At 41.2% G+C, this 26,413-nt stretch overlaps 2 protein-coding genes across 2 annotated transcripts; both read left to right on the forward strand.

Moving 5' to 3' along the window:
• Window positions 1-708: 708 nt before the first annotated feature.
• On the forward strand, window positions 709-8,652 carry LOC123970444 (coiled-coil and C2 domain-containing protein 1A-like). The gene is made up of 19 exons (XM_046048489.1): window positions 709-792; window positions 1,557-1,629; window positions 1,719-1,855; window positions 2,226-2,313; window positions 2,433-2,509; window positions 2,686-2,781; window positions 3,336-3,458; window positions 3,704-3,762; window positions 4,541-4,657; window positions 5,887-5,960; window positions 6,048-6,106; window positions 6,200-6,351; window positions 6,474-6,564; window positions 6,650-6,814; window positions 7,743-7,877; window positions 7,981-8,107; window positions 8,283-8,359; window positions 8,461-8,508; window positions 8,620-8,652. The coding sequence occupies exons 1-19, from the start codon at window positions 709-711 to the stop codon at window positions 8,650-8,652; spliced, it is 1,815 nt and encodes a 604-aa protein (XP_045904445.1).
• Window positions 8,653-13,025: 4,373 nt separating this feature from the next.
• On the forward strand, window positions 13,026-20,126 carry mri1 (methylthioribose-1-phosphate isomerase 1). The gene is made up of 6 exons (XM_046047103.1): window positions 13,026-13,517; window positions 14,398-14,621; window positions 16,241-16,410; window positions 16,508-16,684; window positions 16,796-17,020; window positions 18,892-20,126. The coding sequence occupies exons 1-6, from the start codon at window positions 13,386-13,388 to the stop codon at window positions 19,023-19,025; spliced, it is 1,062 nt and encodes a 353-aa protein (XP_045903059.1). The 5' UTR covers window positions 13,026-13,385; the 3' UTR covers window positions 19,026-20,126.
• Window positions 20,127-26,413: the final 6,287 nt, after the last annotated feature.

Below are 26,413 nucleotides of genomic sequence, written 5' to 3' on the forward strand. Positions count from 1 at the left end.
TCTCCGAAATTAAGAAGAAGAAGCAGAAAAGTACTGAAATTTAAATTGAATTGAAATCTGAATTTATTTATTTTTAGAACTGGATATCAACCACGTGTGTGCTTGACTATAGATATATCTTGTATTCTCATGTTACTCATTCCACCTTTAAAACTGCTATATGCTCTTGTGTTTTATTACAGGAAATAAGTATCACACTCATCATTATGTTCTAATTGAGAAAGTGGGCTGGCCCATATTAACAACAAAAACAGAACTACCACATTACCACACAATCAGTTCTGTTGAGAAATACACCTGGCTAACTCTCCCAGTGGATGAATGAACTCCCAGTGGATGAATTTAAACTTTTAATTACCTGTTACCTGATTTAAATAAATGTTGTTATAATAATAATAATATATCTACTTCTCCACCGATATCTAATCATCTGCAGGAGACATAGTAGCAGAACACTGTGCACCACCTCCTCCTCAGTCTTCCTGTAAACCTGCTGGCCCTGCTGCTCCAGCACCCGCCCAGTTGGCCACTGCCGGTAATGCCCCAATCCTTCCTACTAATTGGAGTAAAATAAATGTTGAGAGTAAATAAAAATGTTCAGTGCACATTGAATTGAATTAAAAGTATTAAAGTTTGTGTGGGTGTCTGTGTGTGCCCTGCAAAGATCTGCCTGCTCCCAGCAGTTTGGCAGAAGCCCTGCAGCAGAGGATGGACATATACAAGTCAGCAGCAGAGGGAGCCAAGAGCAAAGGGGACGATCGAAAGGCTCGCATGCACGAACGGATTATCAAGGTACACAGCATGCACTTTTATTGTTAGGACTATTTTCAAAGCCATTTTTTAAATATGTTTAATGCATACTTGCAGCTGAAACAAAATTAAATAAGGCATCAGATATTCTCAAAGATACAGTTATTTGTGATGCACCTTGCATTCTTGGCTCTGTGCTGCTGTTTGGTGTTCTCATTTCCCTGAATAACTGGTGTGTGACTCACTTTATTTTGACTGGAAATACCCTCTGTTGCTTTGACTGTACCACTATTGCTTATTTTACCTACCAAAATAACCTGCTATAAGGTCTGCCTTATTCTCTGGGGATTCTTGAACGACATTGTGCAAAAGAAACAAAACAGGAGACCTCTAAATTAAGCAGAAGAGCATGAAAGAAAGGACAAAAAATAGTTGTGGGGTATGTTTTTTGCTTTTGTTGGAGGGGAAGCATGTTGATGACATTGATTTCCATGTGGGAGTTTTGCTTTTGTACTTTCTCTCATTATTTTATTGTTTATTTTTATATGTAAGAAAGCCACTTCATGTGACCCCTCTTGTGTTTGTTTAAGTGGGGTGGGAGTGGAAAATTGGTGTGGATGTTTTTTTTTTTGATTTACAGATGATGCTATATTCAAAGTCTTAAAAAGGGCAAGATCTTGGATAATAAAAATTAAGGAATACACTGACTATCCCAGAGTAATACTAGTGTGTATAATAGGGTGATGGTACCCCAGGATTTTGTTTAAAGGCGATAACAGAATTATCACCTCCTTTTTTCCCAACAGCAATACCAGGATGCCATCAGAGCTCACAAAGCTGGACGACCTGTCAGCTTGTCTGACCTGCCCGTGCCGCCAGGTAACTTTCTCCAGGTGTGTTTTCAGGATTGTGCCTGTGTGGGTTGCACTAAATAGTTGCAGTAAGGCATTTGTGTGTTGCTCCTCCAGGCTGTCCACCACTTCAGGGCTCAGAGGGGGGCCAGCAGAACCTCATGGGTGTCCTGGAAACAGCCATGAAAATAGCCAATCAGGATGCAGACGCAGAAGATGATGAAGAAGAGGATGGACAAGGAAAGGCTGCCAAGGTAAAAAAATTAAACAAAACAATGAAGGCACTACTAAATGGTCAAATTGTTATTGTGCAGCCAAGGGGTCTGGCTGGTTGCCTTTTAACCAAAGCAAGAAATGTTTTTTTTGTCAAGCCAGCTTCTGTTGTAGGTATTTGAATCATTTTCTCTGCTGCACCTCCTGCATATTGCATCAACTTCATGCTTGTAATCATAGTGAAGAATAATACTTCAGTTATTTATAGAACAGTAACTCGCTATTACATTTAGTTAATACTTAACTGTTAATATAATTAAACTGTTAAATCAAGCTCATACGCTGTCTCAAGCTATTTAAGAGAACTTCACCTTTTAAATCTATATGTATGTTCATTGCATTCGTCTTTAGCCTGCAGTGCGTCCACCCGCTCAGAAGGCAAAGTCTCCTGCTCCTCAGGCCCCCGGAGGTTCCTCATCTCTAAAACTGGGAGCTAAAGGTGTGTTCAGAATGTAGGTTTGTGTATGTGCATGCACATACAAAATGTGTCATACGAAGTGTTTGAGCGTTACACAAGGCAAAGTTTCACTTTTCTTTCTCTCTTAATTATCCTTGTAGCCCAGCAGCAAGTGGATTTCCTGTTGCTAAGGCGACAGGCTTTTTTGCGTGCCGCGCTGCGCTCCAAACAGATGAAGGTAAGCTGTGGACTAAAAAAAAAAAACTTTTCCTTTGCTGTAGATAGTTTCCCTGCCATCTTTGTATTTTTGTAGATGTCTTTATCACGGCTGCCTGTCGTTTTCTTGCAGTCTTGATCATCTGTTGTGCTGCTGTGGTTTGATTGATGCATCTACGGCTGTTTGGTTGTTTGTAGGACATGACTGGAGCAGCGCAGCACCTCAGACACTCCAAGGGACTGGAGCCCATGATCACCGCTGCCAAGTCCGGCCTACCTGTTGATATTTCCAAGGTTATAAATTTATTCTCATGTGAAAATTAATGACCTACAAGAAGTTACAGAGCGTGTGTGTGTGTGTGTGTGTGTGTGTATTTTCAGTGTCATTCCACTATTCATATTTCATATAGTTGCCATTGATCCCATGTGCCTTTATTTCATTTTGCCTCTGTTTTTTTTTAACATCTTTGCTTCAGATAAGCCATGTATTTCTCCCTGACTTGTATTCACAGTGTAATTACAGAGAATATTATGCTTGTGCCTCTGTTAGTTTGTCTTCCTGTCTGTCTGCAAAATATCACACAGCCTTAGAAACATAATTTCTAGCTGGCTCTGCAAAGAAACAGCTAATTAGATTTTGGTGCACGCTTTCTAAAAGTGCGTTGCAGATCACAAGGAATTAAGAAAAATAAATTCAACTATGCTGGTTATGTAATTTAGGATAACAGCAAGTTGGCAGATGTTTGCTTTCTCTGAGTGCCCTCTTGGTTTTTATTTTAAGATTTTTGAACATTTAAACTTTTTCCCCACACACATTTTCTCATCAGACTTTGTTTCTTTCCTCACAGATTCCCAGTGCTCCAGTCAGTGAGGAGGACTACTCCCTGGCTCGCTCCCGTACCTCCCCTCTCTCCCCTCGCTCCAGTGAACAGTACCACCGCCTAATGGAGCTTTTGCGGAAGCAGCACGAGGTCAGGACACACTTCTCCCTTTTTTTTTATGTACATTGTGAAAGTGCACTTCCTAAGCCTTGCTGTGTATCAGTGACCAGTTTGTACTTTTATTGATATCATATGGTAGTTGTGATAATGGCCTTAAAGATTGTTCATCACATTTCTAATTGTGCAGTTTTTTAAATAGACAAATTGCAAATCATAATTTATCTGTGTCTTTTTATTTACCCACGACCTTCTGTATTCTGTATTTTGTTCTACAGAAATGTCTGGGCAATTCTCAACAGCTCATACTCTTGGGCAATGTGGCCGAGGCTCTGAAGTAAGAGACATTCCTCATTTGTATATGTGACTCTCGTTTGTATATGTGAATTTCATTAAACATGTTACGTGCAGCCATGATGGAATTAACCACCTCCTCTTTTCTGGTGCTAGAAATTGAGTTAAATGCAAGCGCAACTCAATTCACAAAGTTATTCTTGGTTAAAAAATTGTAATTGAATGTTTGGGCATCAGGTCAGTAATACATGAATTACATTAAGCATTAAGTTGAATCATTCAGACTTTGATTTTATGGCATACTATCGTTTTTAACACATATTATTTATATTAGTTATATTTTATATATGTATAATTAATCTAAACACTTGGGCGCAGTTGTGGAGAACTGTCAGTACAGTCACTTTGGCAACACACAGACTGTGATTTTACATTTTTTCTCCATATAGCACCTCATCACCATAACTTCATGTCACACTGCATATTTTGCATATTTTCTTCACATATCATTTTCACATACAATTTAACTGTCACACATCATACATTATACTTTTTTCTTGTATTCCTGAAGAGTCTGCATTGCTCCGTTTCTCCTCAGATATGCTTTGAAAGATAGTGTCATCTCCTTGAAACAAAAAATGTTTTTTTTTGTTTTTTTTAAAGATTATGCTCCTAAATTTCTTACATTGATTTAAATAAATTCAAAGAGAGCTGTTTGGTGTTCTCTGAGCACTGTTTGTGCAGAGATCAGGTACCAGGCCATCCTTTTAAGTATGAGATATGAGCATTTGTGTGTAAGGACCATCTCTGTCTATCCCCAGGTTTGAGAAGCTTGTTGAGGAATGTATGAAGAGCATAGAGATACTGAAGAATGCCCACGCGAAGGGCCAGCCAGTCCCCAAGTGCCGCACAGAAGAGAGGACCCTCAACACTGTCAAGTCAGCAACAAACTAGAGAATGGATAATAATTGAAATTGAATAGTTTGTTATAATGTATTCTCTTTGAATAGCATGCGCTCCATAAGGACAGTCAACACTTTTTAGTTTATGAAGCTGTAGGAATACGGGTCCGTATGTCAGTTAGTCGACCGCAACTATAGGAATGGATCCTCATGAAATTTGGTACAGACATTCACATCTGCTACACAGTGAATAGCAATGACTTCAGTGATTCCCTGACTTTTCCTCTGGTGCCGTCATGAGATCAAAACTAAAATTTGTCCAATTCTTTTATGACTAAATAGCGCTTTACGTTTAGTGCTAATTAGCGAATTTCAGCATGCTAACACACTAAACTAAGATGGTGAATATGGTAAACATTATACCTGCTAAACATCATTATATTATCACTGTGAGCATGGTAGCATACTGATGTTAGCAATTAGCTCAAAGAACCACTATGTCTAATGATAGCCTCACAGAGCTGCTAGCACAGCTTGTGACTCTTAGTCAGGTCCAAAAATAGCCAAATGCTTATTTTAATCCCTGTATAATGGTCTAGACCTGCTCTGTGTGAAAAATGCAATGAAACAACTTCTGCTACGAGTTGGCGCTATGTCAATAAAATTGAACTGAATGGAATACAAACAATTCATAGGCAGTTACCAGTGGCCTGCCTGTAAGCCTTTCATAAGTATTCTAACCAGTTTTACTATCAGATCAGTGATTATTGGGTTTGAAGGTGCATTTATGTGTTCAGCCACAGAAATCCTGTTTCCTTGGATTGTAGTTGCATAACGGTTGCATCCCTGTTAAGAGATTTTTTTTGTGACAGCAGGTATTTAAACTTATTTCAGTAGTCCATCCTGTTGTTAAAATCCCCGAAACACAGTCTGAAATGAAAACACAGTCAGTAGATCAAGGGGTCATATTAGAGGGTGATTTTAAGGAATTATAAATGTTTTATTGAATGCTTTAAAATTTAACTGAATGTATACTTGATTATAAAGATTCTCCACACATGCATCAGTTGTTTCATTTTAGGAACTAGAGCGCTAGATGAGTCAGAGTGACTCACTGTGGCTCCAGTATCATACCAAGCTAACAGCTAGGTGACTCTGGCATTGAATCACTCAACAGTCGGGATTGTTTGGCTCTCAGTGTTGCTGTCTGTCACTCGTGATGTTGTTCCTGAATAGTCATGACTCCTCCTGTTGTTCTTATGTAGGATCCACTCCAGCCTGACACTTAATGACCTGATGCTGTACATCATCAGAGGCATCAACCTGCCAGCTCCCGCAGGTACTGAAGCCAGGTCTGCGTCTTTGAAATAACTAGGCAGCAATGTGTCAAATGTATGTTCACTCCCACCTACATCTCTGACTTCAGGTGTTTCACCTAATGATCTGGATGCCAGTGTGAAGTTTGAGTTTCCTTTTCCCAGTGCGGTAAGAATCTTTCACACTCAGTGAGCAGATTATGGGTATTTAAGTGTTTATATTGATATGTGTTATAATGGATTCATTTGTGTGTGTGTGTAGGAGGAGGCTCAGAGGGACAAGACCAGCACAGTAAAGAGCACAAACAGTCCAGAGTTTAAAGAGCAGTTCAAACTCAACATAAACCGCACCCACCGAGGCTTCAAACGAGTCGTCCAGTCCAAAGGCATCAAGTTTGAAATCATCCACAAGGGGTAAAAAACATGGCTGCTTTGGGGAAACACAGACAGAAGCTTCCTTGTTTATCTGCACGTTCTGTAAATGTTATGTCTGTGATGCTTTTGTCAATTGTGTTCTTCTCTGTCCTTATTCACAGAGGCCTCTTTAAAACCGACAAAGTCGTGGGCACTGCTCAGCTGAAGCTAGAGGCTCTAGAAAACCACTGTGACGTTAGAGAGATCATAGACGTGAGTGTTGATAACCTGCAAACACAAACACAATTGCATACACACACGCACCAGATCTTTGTTACGGCCTGCATGTGTTTCATAGGTGATGGATGGACGTAAAGCGACAGGTGGCAAGTTGGAGGTGATGGTGCAGATCAGAGAGCCTTTATCAGGAGCTGATCTCCAGCCGGTGACTGAGAAGTGGCTGGTTGTCGATCCTGTGTCCACCCTTTCTCCTACAGAGAGACAAAAGGAAAAAAAGGAACGGGTGAGTAGAGTTTTCAGTTCCTCCAGAGGACACAGAAAGCGCATGCAAACCCCTCACAAATACTCCAGCTGGCCTGGTCAGGTTGTCACTTGTGTGTGTAATTTGTGTATGAAACACTGAGCCAGTGTGCCATCCTAAAAATTCAAGCGCAACTCCATGAATGCCTTTGAGGAGAGATGGTTTGAAAGTATGCAACATAAGTATGCAACATTATAACCATCTGAACTATTATAACATCTCGCCCGTCACTATATATCCAGCAGTTTTTAAGCACATTTTACATTTTCACACAGAAACGTGGAGTGGAAATTCAAGAAAAAATGCCAAATATCACAAAAGTTTTTACACTTTGCTGAGGTGAAACAAATTGTGGAACAAATAAAAAAATCCTAACTAGGTACGGGGGCTGGAAATTAGCTTTAGCTAGGTACTCTGTCTACATTACATATGTTGCATTGCTTATCTGTATATAACAATGTTTATGTTCTATGGTCCCTGTTAAATAAGCAATATGTAAAGTAGTGCAACGAATATAATGGAGAATAATGTACATCATGTACAACGATGTACAAGCAGCATGAGTTATTTGGAGCGACGAGGAGACTTAATATTTCTCAAGTTGATACATGAAACAAACAAACGCCATATTTCCATCATGTCTTCTACATAGTTTTCAGTAACTGGGGTTCAGTCATCTTGTTAAGCTCTCTTCCTCTGCAGTGGTTTAATGGCACCTGACTGGAGACGCTTTAAACACTTCTGCCTTTAGACCCTGTTGGTCAACACATCACACAAACTAGTGTGTTTTCAGCACAACCCGAGCTGCTGCCCTGTAAATGCGGGGGTAACAAATGCTGACACCATTGGCACAAAAATAAATTGCTGGTGTCACTTCAGTGAACTTTGTGTGTGTGTTTGTTTGGATCAGGCGCCATCTCCTCCTCGGTCTAAACCCAAACATGAAGCGAGCAGCAGGAGCAGTCATTCCAGCAACTCTCCTCCACAGTACAAACTCCACAGCTTCAGCCTCCTCAGCTATGACAGGGAGCGGCTGGAGAGAAAGGTGTGTGTGTGTGGTCTAACCCTGTGTACGACATCCCATTCTCTCATGCTTGTAATGGCCTGAAGCTACGGAGGTCTCCTCAGTCATTACAGATGTCTCTCAGATTGCAGAATACCGAAAGACGCGCCGGGATCCCCCATCTGACCTCATCCATCAACATAAAGAGGTCACGTACAGACTGCAGTGGCAGAAAGCACAGCTGGAGCGAGCCTCTCCTGCTCTGCTGACAGGTAACTCTCTCTTTCTCACACACACACACACACACACACACACACACACACACACACACACACACACACACACACACACACACACACACACACATAAGTATGTACATTACCAACATGTGCATTTGTCTCAACCTCTCCAGCATGTAACCCACATTTCCCCTCGCCACATGTGCAGATTATGAAAATGTGCTGCAGCGCTTAGTCCAAGGACTCGCTGACTCTGTGAAGAAATTCTCCAGCCAAGGCAACAGGGTAAGCGCAGGATCAGGGTTGACTGTTACTTAAATCTGTGTGTGTGTGCGTGTACATGTTGGGTCTTATTATGTATTATTATTTTCATTCTCTTTTCATAGGACGCTGCCAAGGACGCACTGAGCAGGTTGAAGATGGTAGAGAGCGAGGTAAGAGTTGCGATGGACTGTCAGTGTAATAAAATAAGTAAAATAAGTTTTATCATCATCGTGTGTGTGTGCGAATATACAATGCTTATACTCCTTTTCTCTCTGCTCTAGCTGGAATCGTTAAAAAGGAAACGCACTGGATGAGAGAAGAGTAAGAGCGGAGAAGACTTGGCTGAAGTACTGTTATCGCTCTCTCTCTCTCTCTCTCTCTCTCATACACACTCATATACAGACACTACAGTGAGTACTTTAAGCACCTTTAGCATGATTTTATGCTGCTCATGTCCACAACAACAACTGCATGAACCTACCTGATCATTCTGCCAGTTGATCTTATAAATTTGTCGCCTGCCTCAGTACTACAAAATAAATCTGTAACTACAGAGCGACAAAGAAATTGAAACAAACATTAAAAGGTGTTCATGAGCTAAGGACGAGGCAGGCTTATTGCACTTAAACAAGACAAACACTACAGAAAGCTGCTTGAAGCACAGCTTTACAAACCTTATCTGTACTATCAATTTTTTTATTCCCATCCCATCTTCTTTTGAGAATCATTGGTGAAGAGATCTGTCCCAACACTTTTAAGTTTTACATTTGAAACCAGCTCAGAGAGACTTTTAGTGTCCATAGATGACCAAAACAATGTGTGCACGTGCACGTGCGTGCTCTGAAGTGTGTTTAACCAGTGGACTGAGGTGTTTTTAACCCCTTTTCCCATATTTCATGTGTGTGTAATGAGCTTAATCTAATCTGTCTGCTCCAGTGTTCCCAGATTACAGTAATCTGCTCCATTTGGAGTGGTGTGATATGGGAATAAAAAAACGGGGCTTCGGGGCGCCGCAGCCTACATCCCATAATGAGGGATTAGTGTTTGTGTCACCAAGGAGACGACTAGATCAGACGTAGAGTCGCCTTTGGGGCTGGGGATAGGGGGTGTGGGGGCTGTGAATGTGGTGGAAGCTTAGCTCTGCAAAAGGATTGCTTCTTCGTCTTCATCAGCTGTTTCTTCTTTGTTGTCTTCTTCTTCGTCTTCACTTTCTTCACACTAATTCCTTTGCATATATTCATAGATTATTCAGAGTCACGAGTAATGGGCTGCTCCACTTGGATTTTCTTACAATATTAAACAATATTAAGTCTGTCGTGCTGTCGATTAGAAAATAATGAACAGCTGTGCTGCTATTTCCCACCGATATTGGCATATGTAGTTTATAAACCCAGCTTCTGTCTCACTGAGCTGTCCAGTGGCAGCACAGTGGATGCTCAATAGTCTGCTCACAGAACGAAAACCCACTATGTGTCAGTAAGCCTGGGTAATTGCTCATTTCTATTTTGGTTACCCCATAGACATCCCTGTCATAGGCACCCTGGTCACTCCTCTCTGCAGTTTTCTTTGACTGTGAAGTCAAGGGGACAAAATTCAGACAAATCCAGTAAAACTTTATAAGATGTGTGACGAATGCAGACTGGCCTTAAAATCTGTAATTTTGTCACAGTAACAGTAGATGTACAAAACAGTGGTGTGAAAAATGTGTCATACCGCTGCAATATATTCTGAGCTCTGTTTCGTGCTCTGGACAGATGTTTCCCCGGTGCGTTTGACAACCTGAAAGCACACGGCAGCAGACTCTGCTAGTCCACGTTTGATTTCACGTGGCCAGAATGTAGCACACTACTTCACATGAGCCTTACTGTATGTTTTTATTTGATTCAATGTGGATGATGTCTGTTAACTCTACTAATAGTTCTTTGGTCATTTGACACAGCAGAGGATCATGTGTCTGCCCTAATCCACCCACTGCCTCGCCCCATTAGCAAATAATCCTGGTTAAAGTTGACCTGGTATGGCCCTCTATAGTCTGTGTTGATTTTTATGTAACACCCCTTCCCCCGCTTTTATCTGTCTGGAGAGGATATCTTCTGACTCTTGCTTTTGTGCTTTTGATCAGTGAAATTCTTTTAGATGGACATGGAGAGATGACAGACCCCTGCTTATAGAGACATGATAACCTTTAATTTACAATGGGATGGCGCCTAAAGGACTCTATCAACTATATTGCAACTTGTAGCTGCTCCAAGTCATGCACACGTAACATTTTTGCTGACTGTTTTTCAGTGCATGCAGAACAGTTTGAGATTCGATGCATTTCCTCTCCTGTGCCAGGCGGCCATTAGTTTCCATTTATTTCTGTGCATTATGGAAATCATTTAGCAGACTCTTGAAACTTGCTTGACTTTGAGCCAAACATTTGCCCCACTAAGTAGTGTAATCCATCACAGTAAGCATCAAGTCTGCATTAATGCTTGTCAATGTGTCATTATGCGGCAGTACAGTTTAAATGCTGATTTATTTGGAAAGCTCTGCATTAATGATAAATATTAAGATAATGTATAACTTTGATAAAAATTGACTCAGTGGATTACACAACTCAATTTCAAGAGTCTGCTAATTGGTTTCCATGCTGTATGGAAATTAATGGAAACCGTTCTGTTCAAATAACTAGGACTGCAATTAACATTTATTTTTATTATTGATTAATCTGCTGATTATATTCCAGATGTTTAGATTAATCATTTGGTCTATAAAAAGCCAGAAAATGGTTTTAAAAATAAAAAAGGGTCTTACAATTTCATAAAATGATTATGTTTTGTCAGATACACACTTCAAAACCTGGAGATATTCAGTTTACTGTCACATAAGACAAAGAAAAGTACAAAAATACTTCACATTTATTGAACACAGGAACATGTTTTGCAGTAGGACTAGCTGTGAGGTAAAATAAATGTAGTTTGAAGTAAATGGGCTAAAACGTGCAAAACAACTGAATGTGTTTCTGGCGCACTAAGTCAAACAAAAACTGAAAGCGACCACGTAGCTCTGATATAACCCTGGGATGCACAAAAACTGCACTGCACCGCTTTCTTTCACTCCAAAACCTTTTAACCCTGTGTCACCTCTAACACACACACACACTACTGCCACGTCAGCCTACTCCTCGAGTAACCTCGTGGCCTCTGAGGCTGTCCTGTTGTCATGGCAGCGAGCTCATCAGCATTCAGTATGGTCGTTGGACGGTTGGGACCCGGGGAGAGGGACATATTGTTAAAGTTTGTCCTGCTGGTGACTAACACTCCTTTCTCGCATTTACAAGACACCACACACACACGCTCACACACACTCCTTCTCACTCTCTCTTTTTTTTAATCTGTTTGGCTCTCGTCTCTTTTTTTTTTTTTTAACCCGACTCTGAAATCTACCTACATTCCACTTTAAAAAGGAGAAACTTTGGTGTATTGTTTGTCATTGTGAATGTCCTGATCAGCAGCAGTCAATGTTTCATTTGGGCTTGGGAAATACTATTGTTGGACCTTCTGACATTTTTTAAAATCCGTTAAGTAATGTAAGGGCAATCAATATAAATATATTATTTATATACGATAAATATACAGCATATTATGCTCTCTCTCTATTTTTAAATGTAAGGTGGGATGATTTGTGCAGCTCAGCGGCAGAATGTGTGAAGGCCTGATTGTTTAGGCTTTATTATCAAGATGTATGAGGTCGGTGTTAACATGAATAAAATGGTGAAACAGCTCTGAGTTTGTCTTCACTGAACTGTAAAATCCTGACCACATTTTTCTCATTTGGACTGATTTCTGCGCGACATTAACTTAGACATTGGACCCTTTTTAACAATTAAAAAACATACTTAAGTGTTTGTATCAGCTTGACACTTTTTATGTAAATTGTATGAGAATTGCTTCTAAACATGACCCTGAGATGATGTTTCAGACGACAGAAAATTAAGATTACTTGTGGTCTCAGAGAGCCCATTTGTAAAATATGGTTAAATACAATGGATTTTCATTATCTCCATTTGTGACTGGTGTTCAGCAGAACTTTTTTTTTTTCTCCTATTTCCTCAAAAAGTGTGTACACCCATACGCTGCAAGTCCCTAGTATGAAGATCCAGAAGGAACTCTCAAGAGACACAGATACAGAGGTCCTTTATGATTGAAATATGATTATTTATGTAAAATATAAAATATTTACTTATTTGGTGCAATAATTCTGTAGTCTCCTGTATTTTTTTCACCATCCAATGTGCAAGCTCAGTTGTATCAAAGGGAATGGTAACCACTTCAAACCACTTTAAATAGTCATATATATAAATATCTGAAGGGAAAATATTGGTTGGTTTTATAATAATAATAATACTGTTTACACATATAGCAGTGAGATGCGTAGGGGGAGTAAAGCCAAATCCACCAACAGACAAAGGTTAAAATAATAAAATCTAAGACAGAAATAGAGGTCTCTTTTATCAGACCCTGCTCGCTGTTGTTGGGGGAAAAGCTTGGGGCTTTGGTGTTATGCTAATAATATATTTGAATGTGAAATTTCCCCTGACAAAAGGGGGTGAAGATGAGAGGGGGATGGTGCACAGAAACACAAGAAGGGAGTCTTGGTAAAATTGGACAACCCGCGAGAGTTTGGTGGGCGTGAACATAGAGGCGAGGGCTTCCTGCTCGGGTGGACACGTGGTTCCGTGTCTGCCTCCCTGCTTGTCTTGTCAGTGTGTGAAGGTTTCCAGCCCTTCTTTCACTCCCCTTTCTTTCCTCCCATACAATACAGCAGACCGCCTCCTCTTCTTACTCCTTCCCACCCGCACCTCCACCTCCTGCTACACTTTTCTTACGTGTCTTTGCGACGCTTCCCGGGACTGTGGACAGCCAGGCCGCGGTCACTTCAACGTGTATCCGCTCAGAGAGAGAGAGAGAGAAAGTGAAAAGAGTGAGTGCGTGTGCGCACACCCACCCGCAACCGGTCCACCCGTGTTATTTCTCCCACTATCCCCCCTCGTTGTTCGGTCATGACGCTGGAAGCGATCCGTTACCGGGCAGGGTCTCTGCAGATCCTCAACCAGCTGCTGCTGCCACACCAGACCGTTTACGATGAGATCCGCTCGGTGCAGGACGGTTACGAGGCCATCAAGTCCATGAAGGTAACGGGGCTCCTTTCTCTTCCTCCACCCCCTTCTCACTACAGGCTTTCTCTCCCACTTCCCAGCCGACCTGCGTGCCCGCTGCATGCGCATTTATTCCCGTCGTGCATGTTTTTCTGTCGCGTCTTTTGTGCTCCCACCGCTTCGCGCCTGGTGTTGCCTTATGCTCGCCGCCGTGCTCCCGCTGTCGGCCTGTATTATTGTGATGGCAGCACCCGACAGCTACCCACAAGTCCCCGATTGTCTAGCCCTCCAAAACCACCCTTTAAATATAGTTTAAACATTATCATGTGCACGCGCGACAAACCAGGAATCTGCACACAGCTACCGACCCATGAAATATGCCCTCCCCTCCTCCTTTCTTTGGGAGAGATTATTGATGAATTATTAATGACCTTTGCCAGGGTTTTTTGTTCATATCTTGGTCTTGTGCTGCACTCATTGACACCTCCAGCTCATTCCTGCCTCCACACCTGAAGCCCTGATATGGAGAGGCCTTCACATAGTTACATGTTGATCAAGTTCTCAAACAGCTTGGGACATTTTCAGATGTTCAGTATTTGGGACTGAGCTGATATTCACTCTTTTGTCTTCCCAGTTACACACACACACTCACAAACAGCAGCTACATGTTTGATCCTGTGTGTGTGTGTGTCAGAGTGAAGGAATGTACTTTAAGCAGAGAGGGTGATGTCATGATAATGGAGTCTAATGGTAGAGCGAGAAATGACTCTCAAGACTGATGATATTTTACTGAAAGCTGTCGTGACCCACTTCCAGGCATGTGGTGGAAAGGGATGAATAATCCTCATGAAGTTGGCAGTTAGAAAGAGAGTAGGTCCTGGACGTGATGCTGACTTTCCTCTTCCTTCTCCTCCAGGTGCGTGGCGCCCCGGCCATCGCCATCGTCGGCTGCCTCAGCCTGGCTGTGGAGTTGCGGGCAGGTGCTGGGGGTGATGACCCCGTGACCTTCATCAGGGAGTCTCTGTGTCACCTGACCTCAGCCCGGCCCACTGCCGTCAACATGGGCCGTGCCGCCCGCGAGCTGATGGAGTTTGCTGAGAATGAGAGCATGGAGAAGAACTCGGAGCAGCTCAGAGAAAGGTGGGGTGTTTAGAGGGAGGCGACAGCCTGAGAGCTAAGGTTGGATGGTCATTTGAGTCAGTGAAGCTCTAATTAAAGGATAGAACAACAAGCCAGAACAAGACTCACAGATTGCTTCCTAACGTAAATTTAATGTAAGTGATGGGGGGACAAAATTCACAGACCTTGTTCCATGAGAAACTGCATTTCAAAGTTAGTTACAAAGTTTCAGTCAAATAAAACAAGTCAAGTTTTTTGTGACTTTTTTACATGCCTGTGTCCATGGCAGTGTAATTAAGCTTCAGCCAATAACTTAACTGAAGGTACCCTGTTGAGTTTTTGATCACTAGTAGTGCTATGGAGCCTTATTTTTACTTGGGGGTCCCTATTTTCTGTCCTCACGCACAAGGACACACTTGAGGTGATGCACCTTACTCCCAATGGTTTCACACTATTCCAGTGTAGAAGAAGACTGACCGGCTTTGCAAAATCTTTTTGAAGCAGTTTTGAAGCCACATTAGCTGCTGCTATGGCACTTCCTCATTAAACACCAGCTGCAGGAGTGTTTTTGAAAAAGTTGTGAAAGTTATCTGATCACACATAATGTGAAAATTGGAAGCCTGTATACTATACCTGTCTTTGGAGATTAATTGTCAGTGTGAAAAAAGAAAAGAACTGAGTAGAAGGGAAAGAGGGGAAAAAAGCAGAACGTACTGTGTGAGAAGGGTTAGTGTTGTAGATGTTGGCGTTTAGTGTTAATGGAAAAATAGCATCCAGGTAGAGAGTGGCTGGCATGCTAGGACACTACATCAGACGCTGGGTCAGGTATTGGCCAGATGAGACCAATGCACATGTGAATACAGTTTCTTTCTCAATGTCATTATAAAAGTCAGTGTTTCTGATATCCGTTACAGTCATTCAGTCACAGTGGGCACCTGACACCTTAGCAATCCCTGCCCTCGTGTTACTTTACAGTGATTCAAATAAGTTATAAAAAAGAGGTTTTAAATTTGGGGAAAAGAAAGCACTGGTGTCGGATCGATATCGACAGATAGTCTGAGTTGAGGGACCAGAATTGATTTTGGGAAAGAAAAAGTTTGATGGTGATTGAAACTACTAGAAATTCCTCCTCTCAAAGGCAGCACGTTTGGTGCTGGGTGATGAGTCTGTGCAGCAGATGCGGATGGGTCATATTAATTGTTTTCAGTTAATGTTTCACTCTGAATCTCTAAACTGTTACAGGTACTATAACCGAGCATGCATCACTTTATATATAACTTAACAGAGTTTGTGCGGACGGGCTGTGGGGTAAAAGACTAAGCTAACCCTAACTCTAACCCACATGGATGATTTTTGGTTCTTGAGACTTGGGGTCGGTTGAACTGTGGACCAGTCTCTAAAAATGTTGTGTAAACTTTGTGAAACAGTGACTATAATTAGAGGCCATGGTGCAAGAATAACAGACTGATAAGTGTACAAAGACCATTAAGAAAAATAATTTCAATGAGAGAGATACAGTGAAGTCAGGACAAGAAACATGCAAACATATTGTAACTGCAGACTTGATGGACACATCAAGTCCACAGTGGCAGACGGAGCCTCTTCTCAATTCCCACCTCTTGTCCCCACCCACCCCACAGTGTAATTGCTTGGATTGAAGACATGCTGGAGCGTGACGTCAATGACAACAAGAAGATCGGTAACTATGGAGCCCAGCACATCCTGTCTGGCGTCCCAAGGGACTCTGTCACCATCCTCACACACTGCAACACCGGCTCGCTGGCCACAGCTGGATACGGGACTGCGCTCGGTAAGACTGGAGCCGTGGATGTGAATGAGGAAAGTGTGTGATTGTTAAAATATTTATGGCACTGTAAATGTAATTATGACTCTGTGTTTGTGTGTAGGTGTGGTGCGAAGCCTCCACACGCTGGGCAGGCTGAAGCGTATGTACTGCACAGAGACGAGGCCGTACAACCAGGGTTCCAGACTGACGGCGTACGAGGCGGTAGCAGAGGGAATCCCTGCTACACTTATTACAGACAGCATGGCAGCCCTCACAATGAGAGAAATGGCCATCACAGGTGTGTGATTGTGTTGTGACTCTTTTTTTTTTTTTTTTTTTTCTTTTTCCCCCCTGCTGTTCAAACGTTACTCTTGTCTCAGCGCTCACTTTCTTTACTTCTCCATCTCAGCTGTGGTGGTGGGCGCAGACCGGGTGGTTGCCAACGGTGACACAGCCAACAAGGTGGGAACGTACCAGCTGGCCATCGCCGCAAAGCACCATGGGATTCCCTTCTATGTGGCTGCGCCCAGCACGTCGTGCGACTTGAGCCTGGAGAGCGGCAGGGACATCATCATCGAAGTGCGCCCCCCTGAGGAACTCACCAGTATAAACGGAGTCCCCATTGCCGCTCCGGGTAAGCAGTGTGGTATGTTTTTGTACGAGGGGGAAAAGTCACAAATGTTGGTCTGAAAGTATAAAATGACAAGAAACTCTTAAAAACAAAAAGTTTAGTAGAGCACTGAGAGCGTCAGGAAAACGTCAGGCTTGTAGAGATGGATGAGGGTGGCCCAGTTCCACTGTCTGCCCTAAACCCTTAGCACTGAACCTTCAGACTTTAATTGAGGTCACATGTAGTGCACGTGCCAAAGTAAAAAAAGGTGCAAGGGCTCCAAATGCTGTATAAAGAATGGAACAGCACTTTGTGAAATCACATTACCTGTGCAGAGGCATCATTGTGTGGCCAGTAAAGCGTGAGGCTCCGCTACCTCAAAGTGCTTGCTGCTGTCTGCTTGTGAACCTCACGAGAGGTCTTTCAATGTTTTTTCCACTTTCCCCTGCCATCATTTGCCTTTTGTTGGTTGTTTTTATGCCTTAATTAGACGGTCATCCAAGCTAGAGGTGTTGCAGTTTGTGGTCAGCACCTTAAACCAATAGGCCATCAGGGTGTCTCCTGTGATTATTTTTACCACTGGAATGCTATGAATTGTGGGCAAGTCTTCCTTGGGGGACAACGGGACAGTCCTGAGCAGACATATGGGTCAAAGTTTGAGTATGTAAGAGTGGACATTGGAAGTGTGTTTTAGGGTGAGTTTGTTTGAGAAGAATTGAGTCATTTGAACTCTTAATTATTAATTACGTTGCCAGAGCAGAGAGGTGCTCAGTGACATCACAGTAATTAAAGCACACTCATTTAATGAGCTCACTGGCCCCTGGAGAGGACGATGTGTGCCTTGTACATTATGTTACTCTCTCCATTTAACTTTCCGCTCACACTCTGGTCCTTCCTGTAAACAGCCACAATTAAAAGTGCAATTAGAAGGCTGCCATTATTTTACATTTTTCTTATAGTCAACAAATTCCATTAAAAGATCAAAACCAGCAATGAATGGATTTTACTAACACGTATTACCTGGTTTTCCTCTGTGCCTTAGCTTCACTGTTGTCTAAAAACTATTAGAATCACATCAACGTGACACACAGTTGCACTGGGGGACAGGTTCCTTCATTACAAAGAACAAAAGCATTGCAGTTTATTTTTGGTCACTTGATATAAACTAACATTGTTAGAGATCTGAATGGGTTATCTTCATAGTTCAAGAACGCAGGGAGATGGATGTTTCAAATGCAGTTTAAATGGTAACTGTATCTGTTCAGCCATTGTAGAAACATCTGAAGTCAAGGAAACTGTCTTGCCTGTAAATTCAAGGGCATAGGTTTCAAGGAGTAAAACATTAGAAGACCATAAGCTGTAGGGTGATTTCAACATATTGAACATTTGACCTTGAGAAAAAATATTGACAACATTAAAAACCTTCAAAAGGTCTCCTTAATGTGTCATGTTAAGAGGATACTGAGCTGAAGGATGTAGTAGTGGATAAACAGTTTAAACTGTTATAGGGTAGATAGGGTTAACCTCCTTTGTGTTGCTGTGCAACACAATGAATTGCGCACCAATTCATTAGGTGGCGCTGTTGCAAAGAACTAGGGTATTAGAAATGCGGTCCCAGGACTGCAGGTCCTGAAAATGCTGCCTCCTTTACTGCAGCTATATAGTATGGGGCTGAATTAGCTAAAACATAATGGATAAATTAAACAAACAGAATCAACAGTCAGCTAAAAATAATAATAATAATAAAAAATAAATGGTGGTGTTGATGATGATCGGACATAGCTGTGAGGGTACAACTGATTTTTAAAAAAAAAAGAAGAAGGTTTGGAAACACTGTAGTTTATTGCCCACCTTATTTTTTAACTGTGTCACTCATTCCTAACTTTTCACGGCAGGTATTGAGGTGTGGAACCCAGCGTTTGACGTTACCCCTCACCAGCTCATCACAGGAGGCATCATCACAGAGCTGGGGGTCTTCCTCCCCTCTGAGCTCCAGGCGGCGCTCACCGGCCGCCTCACTGCCCTCTAGAGCCCCTCAGCCTCTCCTGCTGGTCCGTGTGTGCCACTGCACATTAAAGTCACACACTCAAAGACACTCTCATTTCATTACAGGACACACACAATCATAGTTGTGGTTTAATTTAGTTTTGGTCAACGCACAGTCACTGTTAAATGTCAGCGGTGCACACAGAAGAATTCAATCTTTACTCACCCACACAAAGTCACTGCAGGGAGTCAAGCAGACACATGTGCAGTCTCCCCTTTTCTTTTATGTCCTTCATCATTTCCTGTGGTCTCACCTTTTTTTCCATTCTGTCTTTCATTCTCTCTTTCCGCCTCTTTCTAAATGGCTTCTGCGACAAGGAATAGCGCTCAGCTGGACTCAATCCCAAAAATTCTGTTTGGCAAAAAAAAAAATCTGAGTCGTCAATGAGGTAATTTTTCAGGGTTTCTTCAGCTGCAAACAAAAAAACGTCCAAAAAGTCTTAGTGTTTTTTGTTTTTTTGTTTTTCAGCCATGGTTTCTAAATGCTGCTACGCACTTGTAAATATAAAATATCCTTACTGGTAGTGTGTACATATGTAGAAAAGTAACCCTCTGCTAATAAAAGGTACTACTAACCAAATATGTGGTTGTTTAAAAAGCTGACATCAAAATGTTATATTAACATTTAATTTCTTTCGTTCTGTGTAGAAAGCTTTTGTAGAGGAATAATCCAGTAACTTTTCACAACCAGAAATCTTTAGTGATTTGAAAAATCACTCACTTTTTACCCAGTGCGCCGAAATTTTGAACAAGAACAAATTTCTTGAACGGTCCTTGTTAGTCAGCTGAAGCCTACAACAATACATAGCTGTATTTATATCTCACTCCTTGTTTGCACCTTGTTATTCCCAGTTGTACTGTATCATATCACACTTCTAATCTAATAATGTACTATATATATGTGTGTGTGTGTGTGTGTGTGTGTGTAACCATACTTACTTCAGCACCACACACATTCACTGTACTGCACAGGCCACTCTCTGTAAGAATGAAAAGGAAATTGTGTCATTCTTGCCATAACAGCTTTTGCTGTTGTATTTCTGTAATACAGGCATCATAATTAAAGGAATAGTTCATCCCAAAATGTAGGTTTGGTCATCTGCTCACTTGCAAGACTTTACTAATGTTTGTGCAACCACAAAATACCTACGTAGCTTCTTCATGTTGTTGCTATGAGTCAGGCTTGTCCCAAATTATTTTAAAAAACACATCAATGCTTTACAGCCAAGACACATAAAAAAAAAGAACTTGAATAACTTTATATCTCTGTTTCCTTAAGTACTCTGCATGCCACTGAAGGGTGTGTTCAACTAGATCAGCATCAGAACAAAACAAAATAATCTACATATCGGGCTTTAAAGCTGTATAAATCAATATTTTTATATCAACAATGGAAAACTAATAGGAACTATATTTATGTGAAAGGTGTCGCTCGGGGACGGATCAACAGAGAATTATCACTCAACTCTTCAGTTCCCGTCCTCTTGATGGAGTGTTGGAGCTTATTTCAGCTCAGCGTTTAGGTTTTATAGCCCACAGCTTTACTGTTCACTCACTGCTCTTATCACACATAGGTGTTTTCATTGTTTTTTAACGTAAGTGACTTGCTGGTGAACATGGAGCATTTAGCATCTTAAGAGCCAGATGAGTTAGAGGAGACCAAACACAGAGCTGAGAGTTGAGATTTGTTAGTTGGACTCAAACATCACTCTAAATGATTATGTTGCTCTGTATCCACACTCTGTGTGTAAAGTAAGCAACAGTTTGCTAGCATGTCCGTCTTAACAACTCTACAAGGCGGTAATATTACTCATGTAGGTGAGGGAATGTATGTGAGAAGCCAACTAGTTTGGCCATATGCACTTCAGAGTTAATCAAAAACCTGATGTGGGAGTGAGCGGTAGATGATTTCACGTCTTCATTTTGTGGTGAACTACTCCTTTAAGATTTTGGGGCACTCATCCACTCTGTAGTATCTGTCTACAGAAATCTCACATAACATGATACCACCAACAATCCGAATGTAATATTCATCTCAGATGAACTTCCTGTTGTTAGAGGCTGTGATCAGGACAGACTTCAGACACTCAGTCACTTCTTGCCTTTGCTTCAGTGTGTTTTGACTAATTGGATTCATCCTTATAACCGAGATGCTGTTTTACTCCAGACTGACTTCCAGCCAGTCAGTCAGACTACTCCATGAGATCAGGGCCATGGCGGTTGAAGACAGGTTAAGGACTACACGAAGGGTTTTCTTCGTAATAAAATAAAATAGAAAAATAATAGGTAACTATTTTGATAATACATTAATCGATGAAGTTACTTCTTAAGCGAAATTGACCCCTAAAAAATGTCTTCTCTCGCAAATGTTTTGGACTGTTGGTAGGACTAAACAAGCTTATTTGGGAAATTGTGAACTTTCTTCAAAATTTTTTGATCAAAAATGAATAAAAAATAGATAGATTAATCGGTAATAAGAATTTGCGGCCCTACCACATCACACGCCCTTATTGACTCTCTAGTTGAAAGTATTTACCCATAACCAGTAGACTGTTATCGATTGTTAAAACTCAAGTTGAACCCATGTCATTCCCAGGTTTTGTGTGTGGAAGTTAACTGCAACTGAGTTCCTGCAGTTTTGTCACCTGGCCAGTGATCCTACAATGTGTTTGTTGTTCTAGGAGGCTCCATAGAAAAGACCCAGACATCTTGATCTGTATGGGACACAGCTACTCGCTGTACTGAATGTCACAGGGCCAGACTCGGGGTCCACACTGCTCACTGCCTTACAGAGTTGCAGCACTGATATAGCTCACTGATGTGAGCTGGCATCATAAGTGGACAGACAGCAGCCCCTCAGTCCTTCCTTCACCCTGGTTCATATAACGCAGCCAGTCTGCCGTCTTGTCAAGCTCACAGATATGTTGAGAAAATCTCATTGAAAAACCTACGATAATAAGACTCCTGAGGAAGCCATTTAATTCACTGCGAGTCTGAAAATTGACCTAAGAATCGGACACTGTGCTGCTACACACCGTGTCTCCACCCTCTTATAAATGAGTGGATTTGCTTTAGTATTGTGGTTGGGTTGTGCCTCACTCCTAGTTTTTAGAAACCTGAATATGGTAGCTAGAGTATCCCAATAAAAAAACCAGGATCATAAGACATGTAAAAACACCTGATCCCGGTTTATGAGCATTCTCTGTAATGTGTGCAAGTGCGTCGTCAGCTGAAGTTACGTGGTAGATAGTCAGTAAAACAAGAAATACAGTGTTACTGATCTTGTTATCCATTACTGGCGATAAGATGGACACGCTAAATCCAGAGCACACATGTTGAGGAATCATGCAGATGATCAGAAACCTGGATACTGTTATGATCATGTACACAGGGATATGAATGACCAGGTTTCTCATATTCCATGTACACATCTGTTTGGAAAAGGTTCAAAACCAAGGTGAGAGAACTGCAAAACTAATGTGCATGTAAACATACTTGGTGACTTTTTTGCTTGTATATCTCTGTGAGCTTGATGAGACAGAGGTCAGAGGTCTGGCCTCATAATATGCTAGTCTACTGTCTTATCACCCCATCTGACCTCACACACTGCCCTTGTGGACTTTATCATTCACTTCATTCATTTAAACAGGTGACAAATGCACATTACCTACTCTACAGGACCACTGAGAGGTCCAGAAAAAACACCCTAAAAAAACTTGATGATGATAATAATTGAAGTATCCCTTGTGTACTTGTCTATATTGTGCTGTAATATAAGCTCATTTCTTCCTTCACTTTCATCTTCTTCCTCCCGTTTGTCCTGTCTACCCATCAAACCTTGACTCACAAAGATGCTGTTAGGTCACACGAGCGTAAAAGACACTTGTGTGTTTGGATTTTCTTTCTTTGGTTTTATACAGTTTGAGACATGACGTGTTTGGGGGCAAATTTACACAATGTTCCAGACATATGTAGCAACTTTGTGGCTGTCTGACCCGCCACTATTATTTCTTTTTAAATCTTTTAAGAGGTATGAGATTTGTTTGTCTGTACGTCATGACGATAACTGTTTGGCTGTGGTTTGTTGTTTTATTTCATTGCATTGTGATTCCTAGTGACTAGGCCATTAGTACACCACACTGGGGAGGCCTCCTCAACCATACACACTACCTCTCCGTCTGCCTACACGGACTCAAACACGGAAATGCATGAACACAAGCACTGGCTGTGGCAGAGCAGATGGATGGACTGCAGAGAAAAAAAATCTGGACAAAAATTCTCTACATCTCACTAATGTTTATATCTTAAACTTAAAAGAGACAGAATAATTTGTGGCTGTGCTTTTAGTTTTAGAAGTTTCCTATAGATAGTGTGTTATGTTGGGTTGCAGCTGAATTGTTTCTGCATTACACCATGTTTTATTACACCATGCTTTTGAAGCAGCAGCAATATACTATTGTTCCATTAACCTACCCTTGAGACACTCAGCACATGCCTAATAATCAGGTGCCAAAATTCTGCGCTGCTTGCCACCTATTTTCTGCATTTGACTGCTCAAAGCAGGTGCTTGTGTAGTATTCTCAATGATTAGTATGGCCACAATTGCCATTGGAAGGAGTGTTGTTCAGATGGCCTCTTTTAAGTGAAAGTATGTTATTGTTGTTATATTGATAATCACTTGACCTGGATTTATTTTGTAACATGTGGAAATGGTTCAAAACTGGATTTTTTTTATATATACGTATACGAATATAATGCTGTAAAGTGCAGTCATGAGTTAAGAGATTTCTCTTCCACATCAATTCAGTAAAAAAAAAAAAGAATAAAACCACAGTGAAATGAGTTGTCTGTCTCAAGTAGCCTGTCACTAAAAGTTCTGTAGGTGAAAAAAGATGGGGGGGGACAGGAGGGAATGGAGTTACCCGGTTCTGGTTGAGGGTAATGAGACAGCAGTAACAAATAGGGAGAAGGCAGAGCTAATGGCAAAAACCTTTGTTACGGTACATATCTCAAATAATATGCAGGAAGAAGGTAGAAGAGGTAGAGAGAAAACAAAATCTGAAAATCCTTTAGGCTAAGGCTTTAGGTAGGAAAAGTAGTGTGGGGGATGGACTGAATGTCCCCTTTACAATAGGAGCGTTAAAAAGAGCACTAGACAAAGCGGGCAAAGTATGTTATTGTATGATAAAGCATCTAAGTGAAGAAAATCTGGAAAAATTATTGATGTTGTATAACAGATTGTGGGTAGATGGAATAATACCAGGGTGTTGGAAGGAGGCTATAATAATTCCAAGAAGGAAACCTGGAAAAGATGCCAGCAGACCTGGAAGCTATAGACCAATTGCCTTGACGTCTCATATGTGTAAGTTAATGGAACGTATGGTGAATGAGAGGTTAACATACTTCTTGGAGGAAAGAGAAATGGTGGCATCATACCATAGCGGTTTCAGGAAGGGGAGGAGTACCATAGATCCAGTGCTGGGACTAGAAGATGAAATAAGGAAAGCCCAAGTAAATAAAGAGACAATGGTTGCAGTATTTTATGACGTGGAAAAAGCATATGATATGTTATGGAAGGAAGGATTGCTAATTAAACTAAACCTAATGGGTGTTGGAGGGAGAATGTTCAATTGGATTATGGACTTTTTAAATGAAAGAACTATTCAGGTGAAGATAGGAGCAGAACTATCTAGCCAATATATAGTAGAAAACGGGACACCTCAGGGGAGTGTAATAAGTCCAACTTTATTTTCCATTATGATAAATGATGTATTTGTAAACATTCCAACTGATATGGGGAGATCATTGTTTGCAGATGATGGAGCATTGTGGAAAAGAGGGAGAAATGTGGAATATGTAGCTAAGAAAATGCAAGATGGAATTAATCAAGTCGAAAAGTGGGGAACAAAATGGGGATTTAAGTTTTCAGTGGAAAAAACAAAAGTTATGTTCTTCACAAGAAAGAAAGTCAGGGAATGGTATTTGAAATTATATGGAAATAATTTAGAGAGAGTCGAAAGTTTTCGTTTTTTGGGAGTATATTTTGATGTGAGATTAACATAGAGGGAGCATATTACATATGTAGTTGAAAAGTGTAAAAAAAGTTATAAATGTCACGAGGTGTCTTGCAGGATTGGGGTGGGGAGCGGATGTAGCATCGCTGAAATACATATATATAGCCTTAATAAGATCAAGGTTAGACTATGGAAGTATTGTATATGGTTCGGCAGCGAAATCTGTGTTAGCAGACCTGGATGTTATACAAGCTCAGGCTTTAAGAGTGTGTGTAGGAGTGGTTAGAACTTCCCCAATATGTGCTCTCCAAGTAGAAGCAGGTGAAATGCCATTGTGGTTGAGGAGGAAGCAGCTGGGGGCTAATTATTGGGTCAATTTAAGAGGGCATGGAGATAGCCATCCAGCAAAAAGGGTGCTGCAGACGTGCTGGGAGAAGCAGACAACACAAAAAGTTTTGGGTGGACAGGAGAGCAAATGGCAAGGGATTAGAAGTACCATGTGTAGATTTGGAACTACTTGACATTAAACGCAATAATAAGAATGCCGATTTAACTAGTGTATATTATAGCTATAGGGAATGTAAGTATAAGGAAAGTATTCAAATTTTCACAGATGGGTCAAAGGACATGCAAACAGATACAACAGGGTCTGCAGTTGTTGTTCCTAAGTATCAGTTAGAACTTAGCAAAAGAACATCTGATTGTCTGAGTGTGTTTGCAGTTGAACTGTTTGCCATATTGATGGCGTTAGAATGGACAGAACAAATTGGTGATAAGGAAATATTAATATGTAGTGACTCTGTGTCAGCTCTTATAAGCATGAAGACATGCACAACTAGAAGTCACCTGGACTTGCTTTATGAAGTCTTATTTATGAATTCAAGAATAGCTCGGCAGGGGGAAAATGTCATATTTCTGTGGGTCCCTGCACACTCGGGAATTCAGGGAAATGAGAAAGCAGAGAAGGTGGCAAAAGAAGCAGTTAAAAAAGGAGATGTTGAAGTCAACATTAAATTATCAAAATCAGAGGGGAAAGGCATAGTGTGGAGAAGTGTAAATCAACAATGGCAACAGAGCTGGGATAATGCAATAAAAGGGAGACATTTACACGGATCCAAAGCAAAGTAGGTATATCAAGAAGCAGGGGAGCAAAGAGGAAAGAGCAGGTGATAATAAGTAGGCTGAGAATTGGGTATAGCAATCTTAACAGCACACTTTTAATTAAAGGAAAACATCCTACAGGAATGTGTGAACAATGTCAGGAGGCTGAAACAGCAGAACATATTCTTATAAGATGCAGGAAATTTACTCAGGAAAGACAAGAAATGATAACACTGTTAAAAAAAAATAGGACGGA

Source organism: Micropterus dolomieu, linkage group LG04 (genome assembly GCF_021292245.1).
Source record: "Micropterus dolomieu isolate WLL.071019.BEF.003 ecotype Adirondacks linkage group LG04, ASM2129224v1, whole genome shotgun sequence".
NCBI classification, from domain to species: Eukaryota; Metazoa; Chordata; class Actinopteri; order Centrarchiformes; family Centrarchidae; genus Micropterus; species Micropterus dolomieu.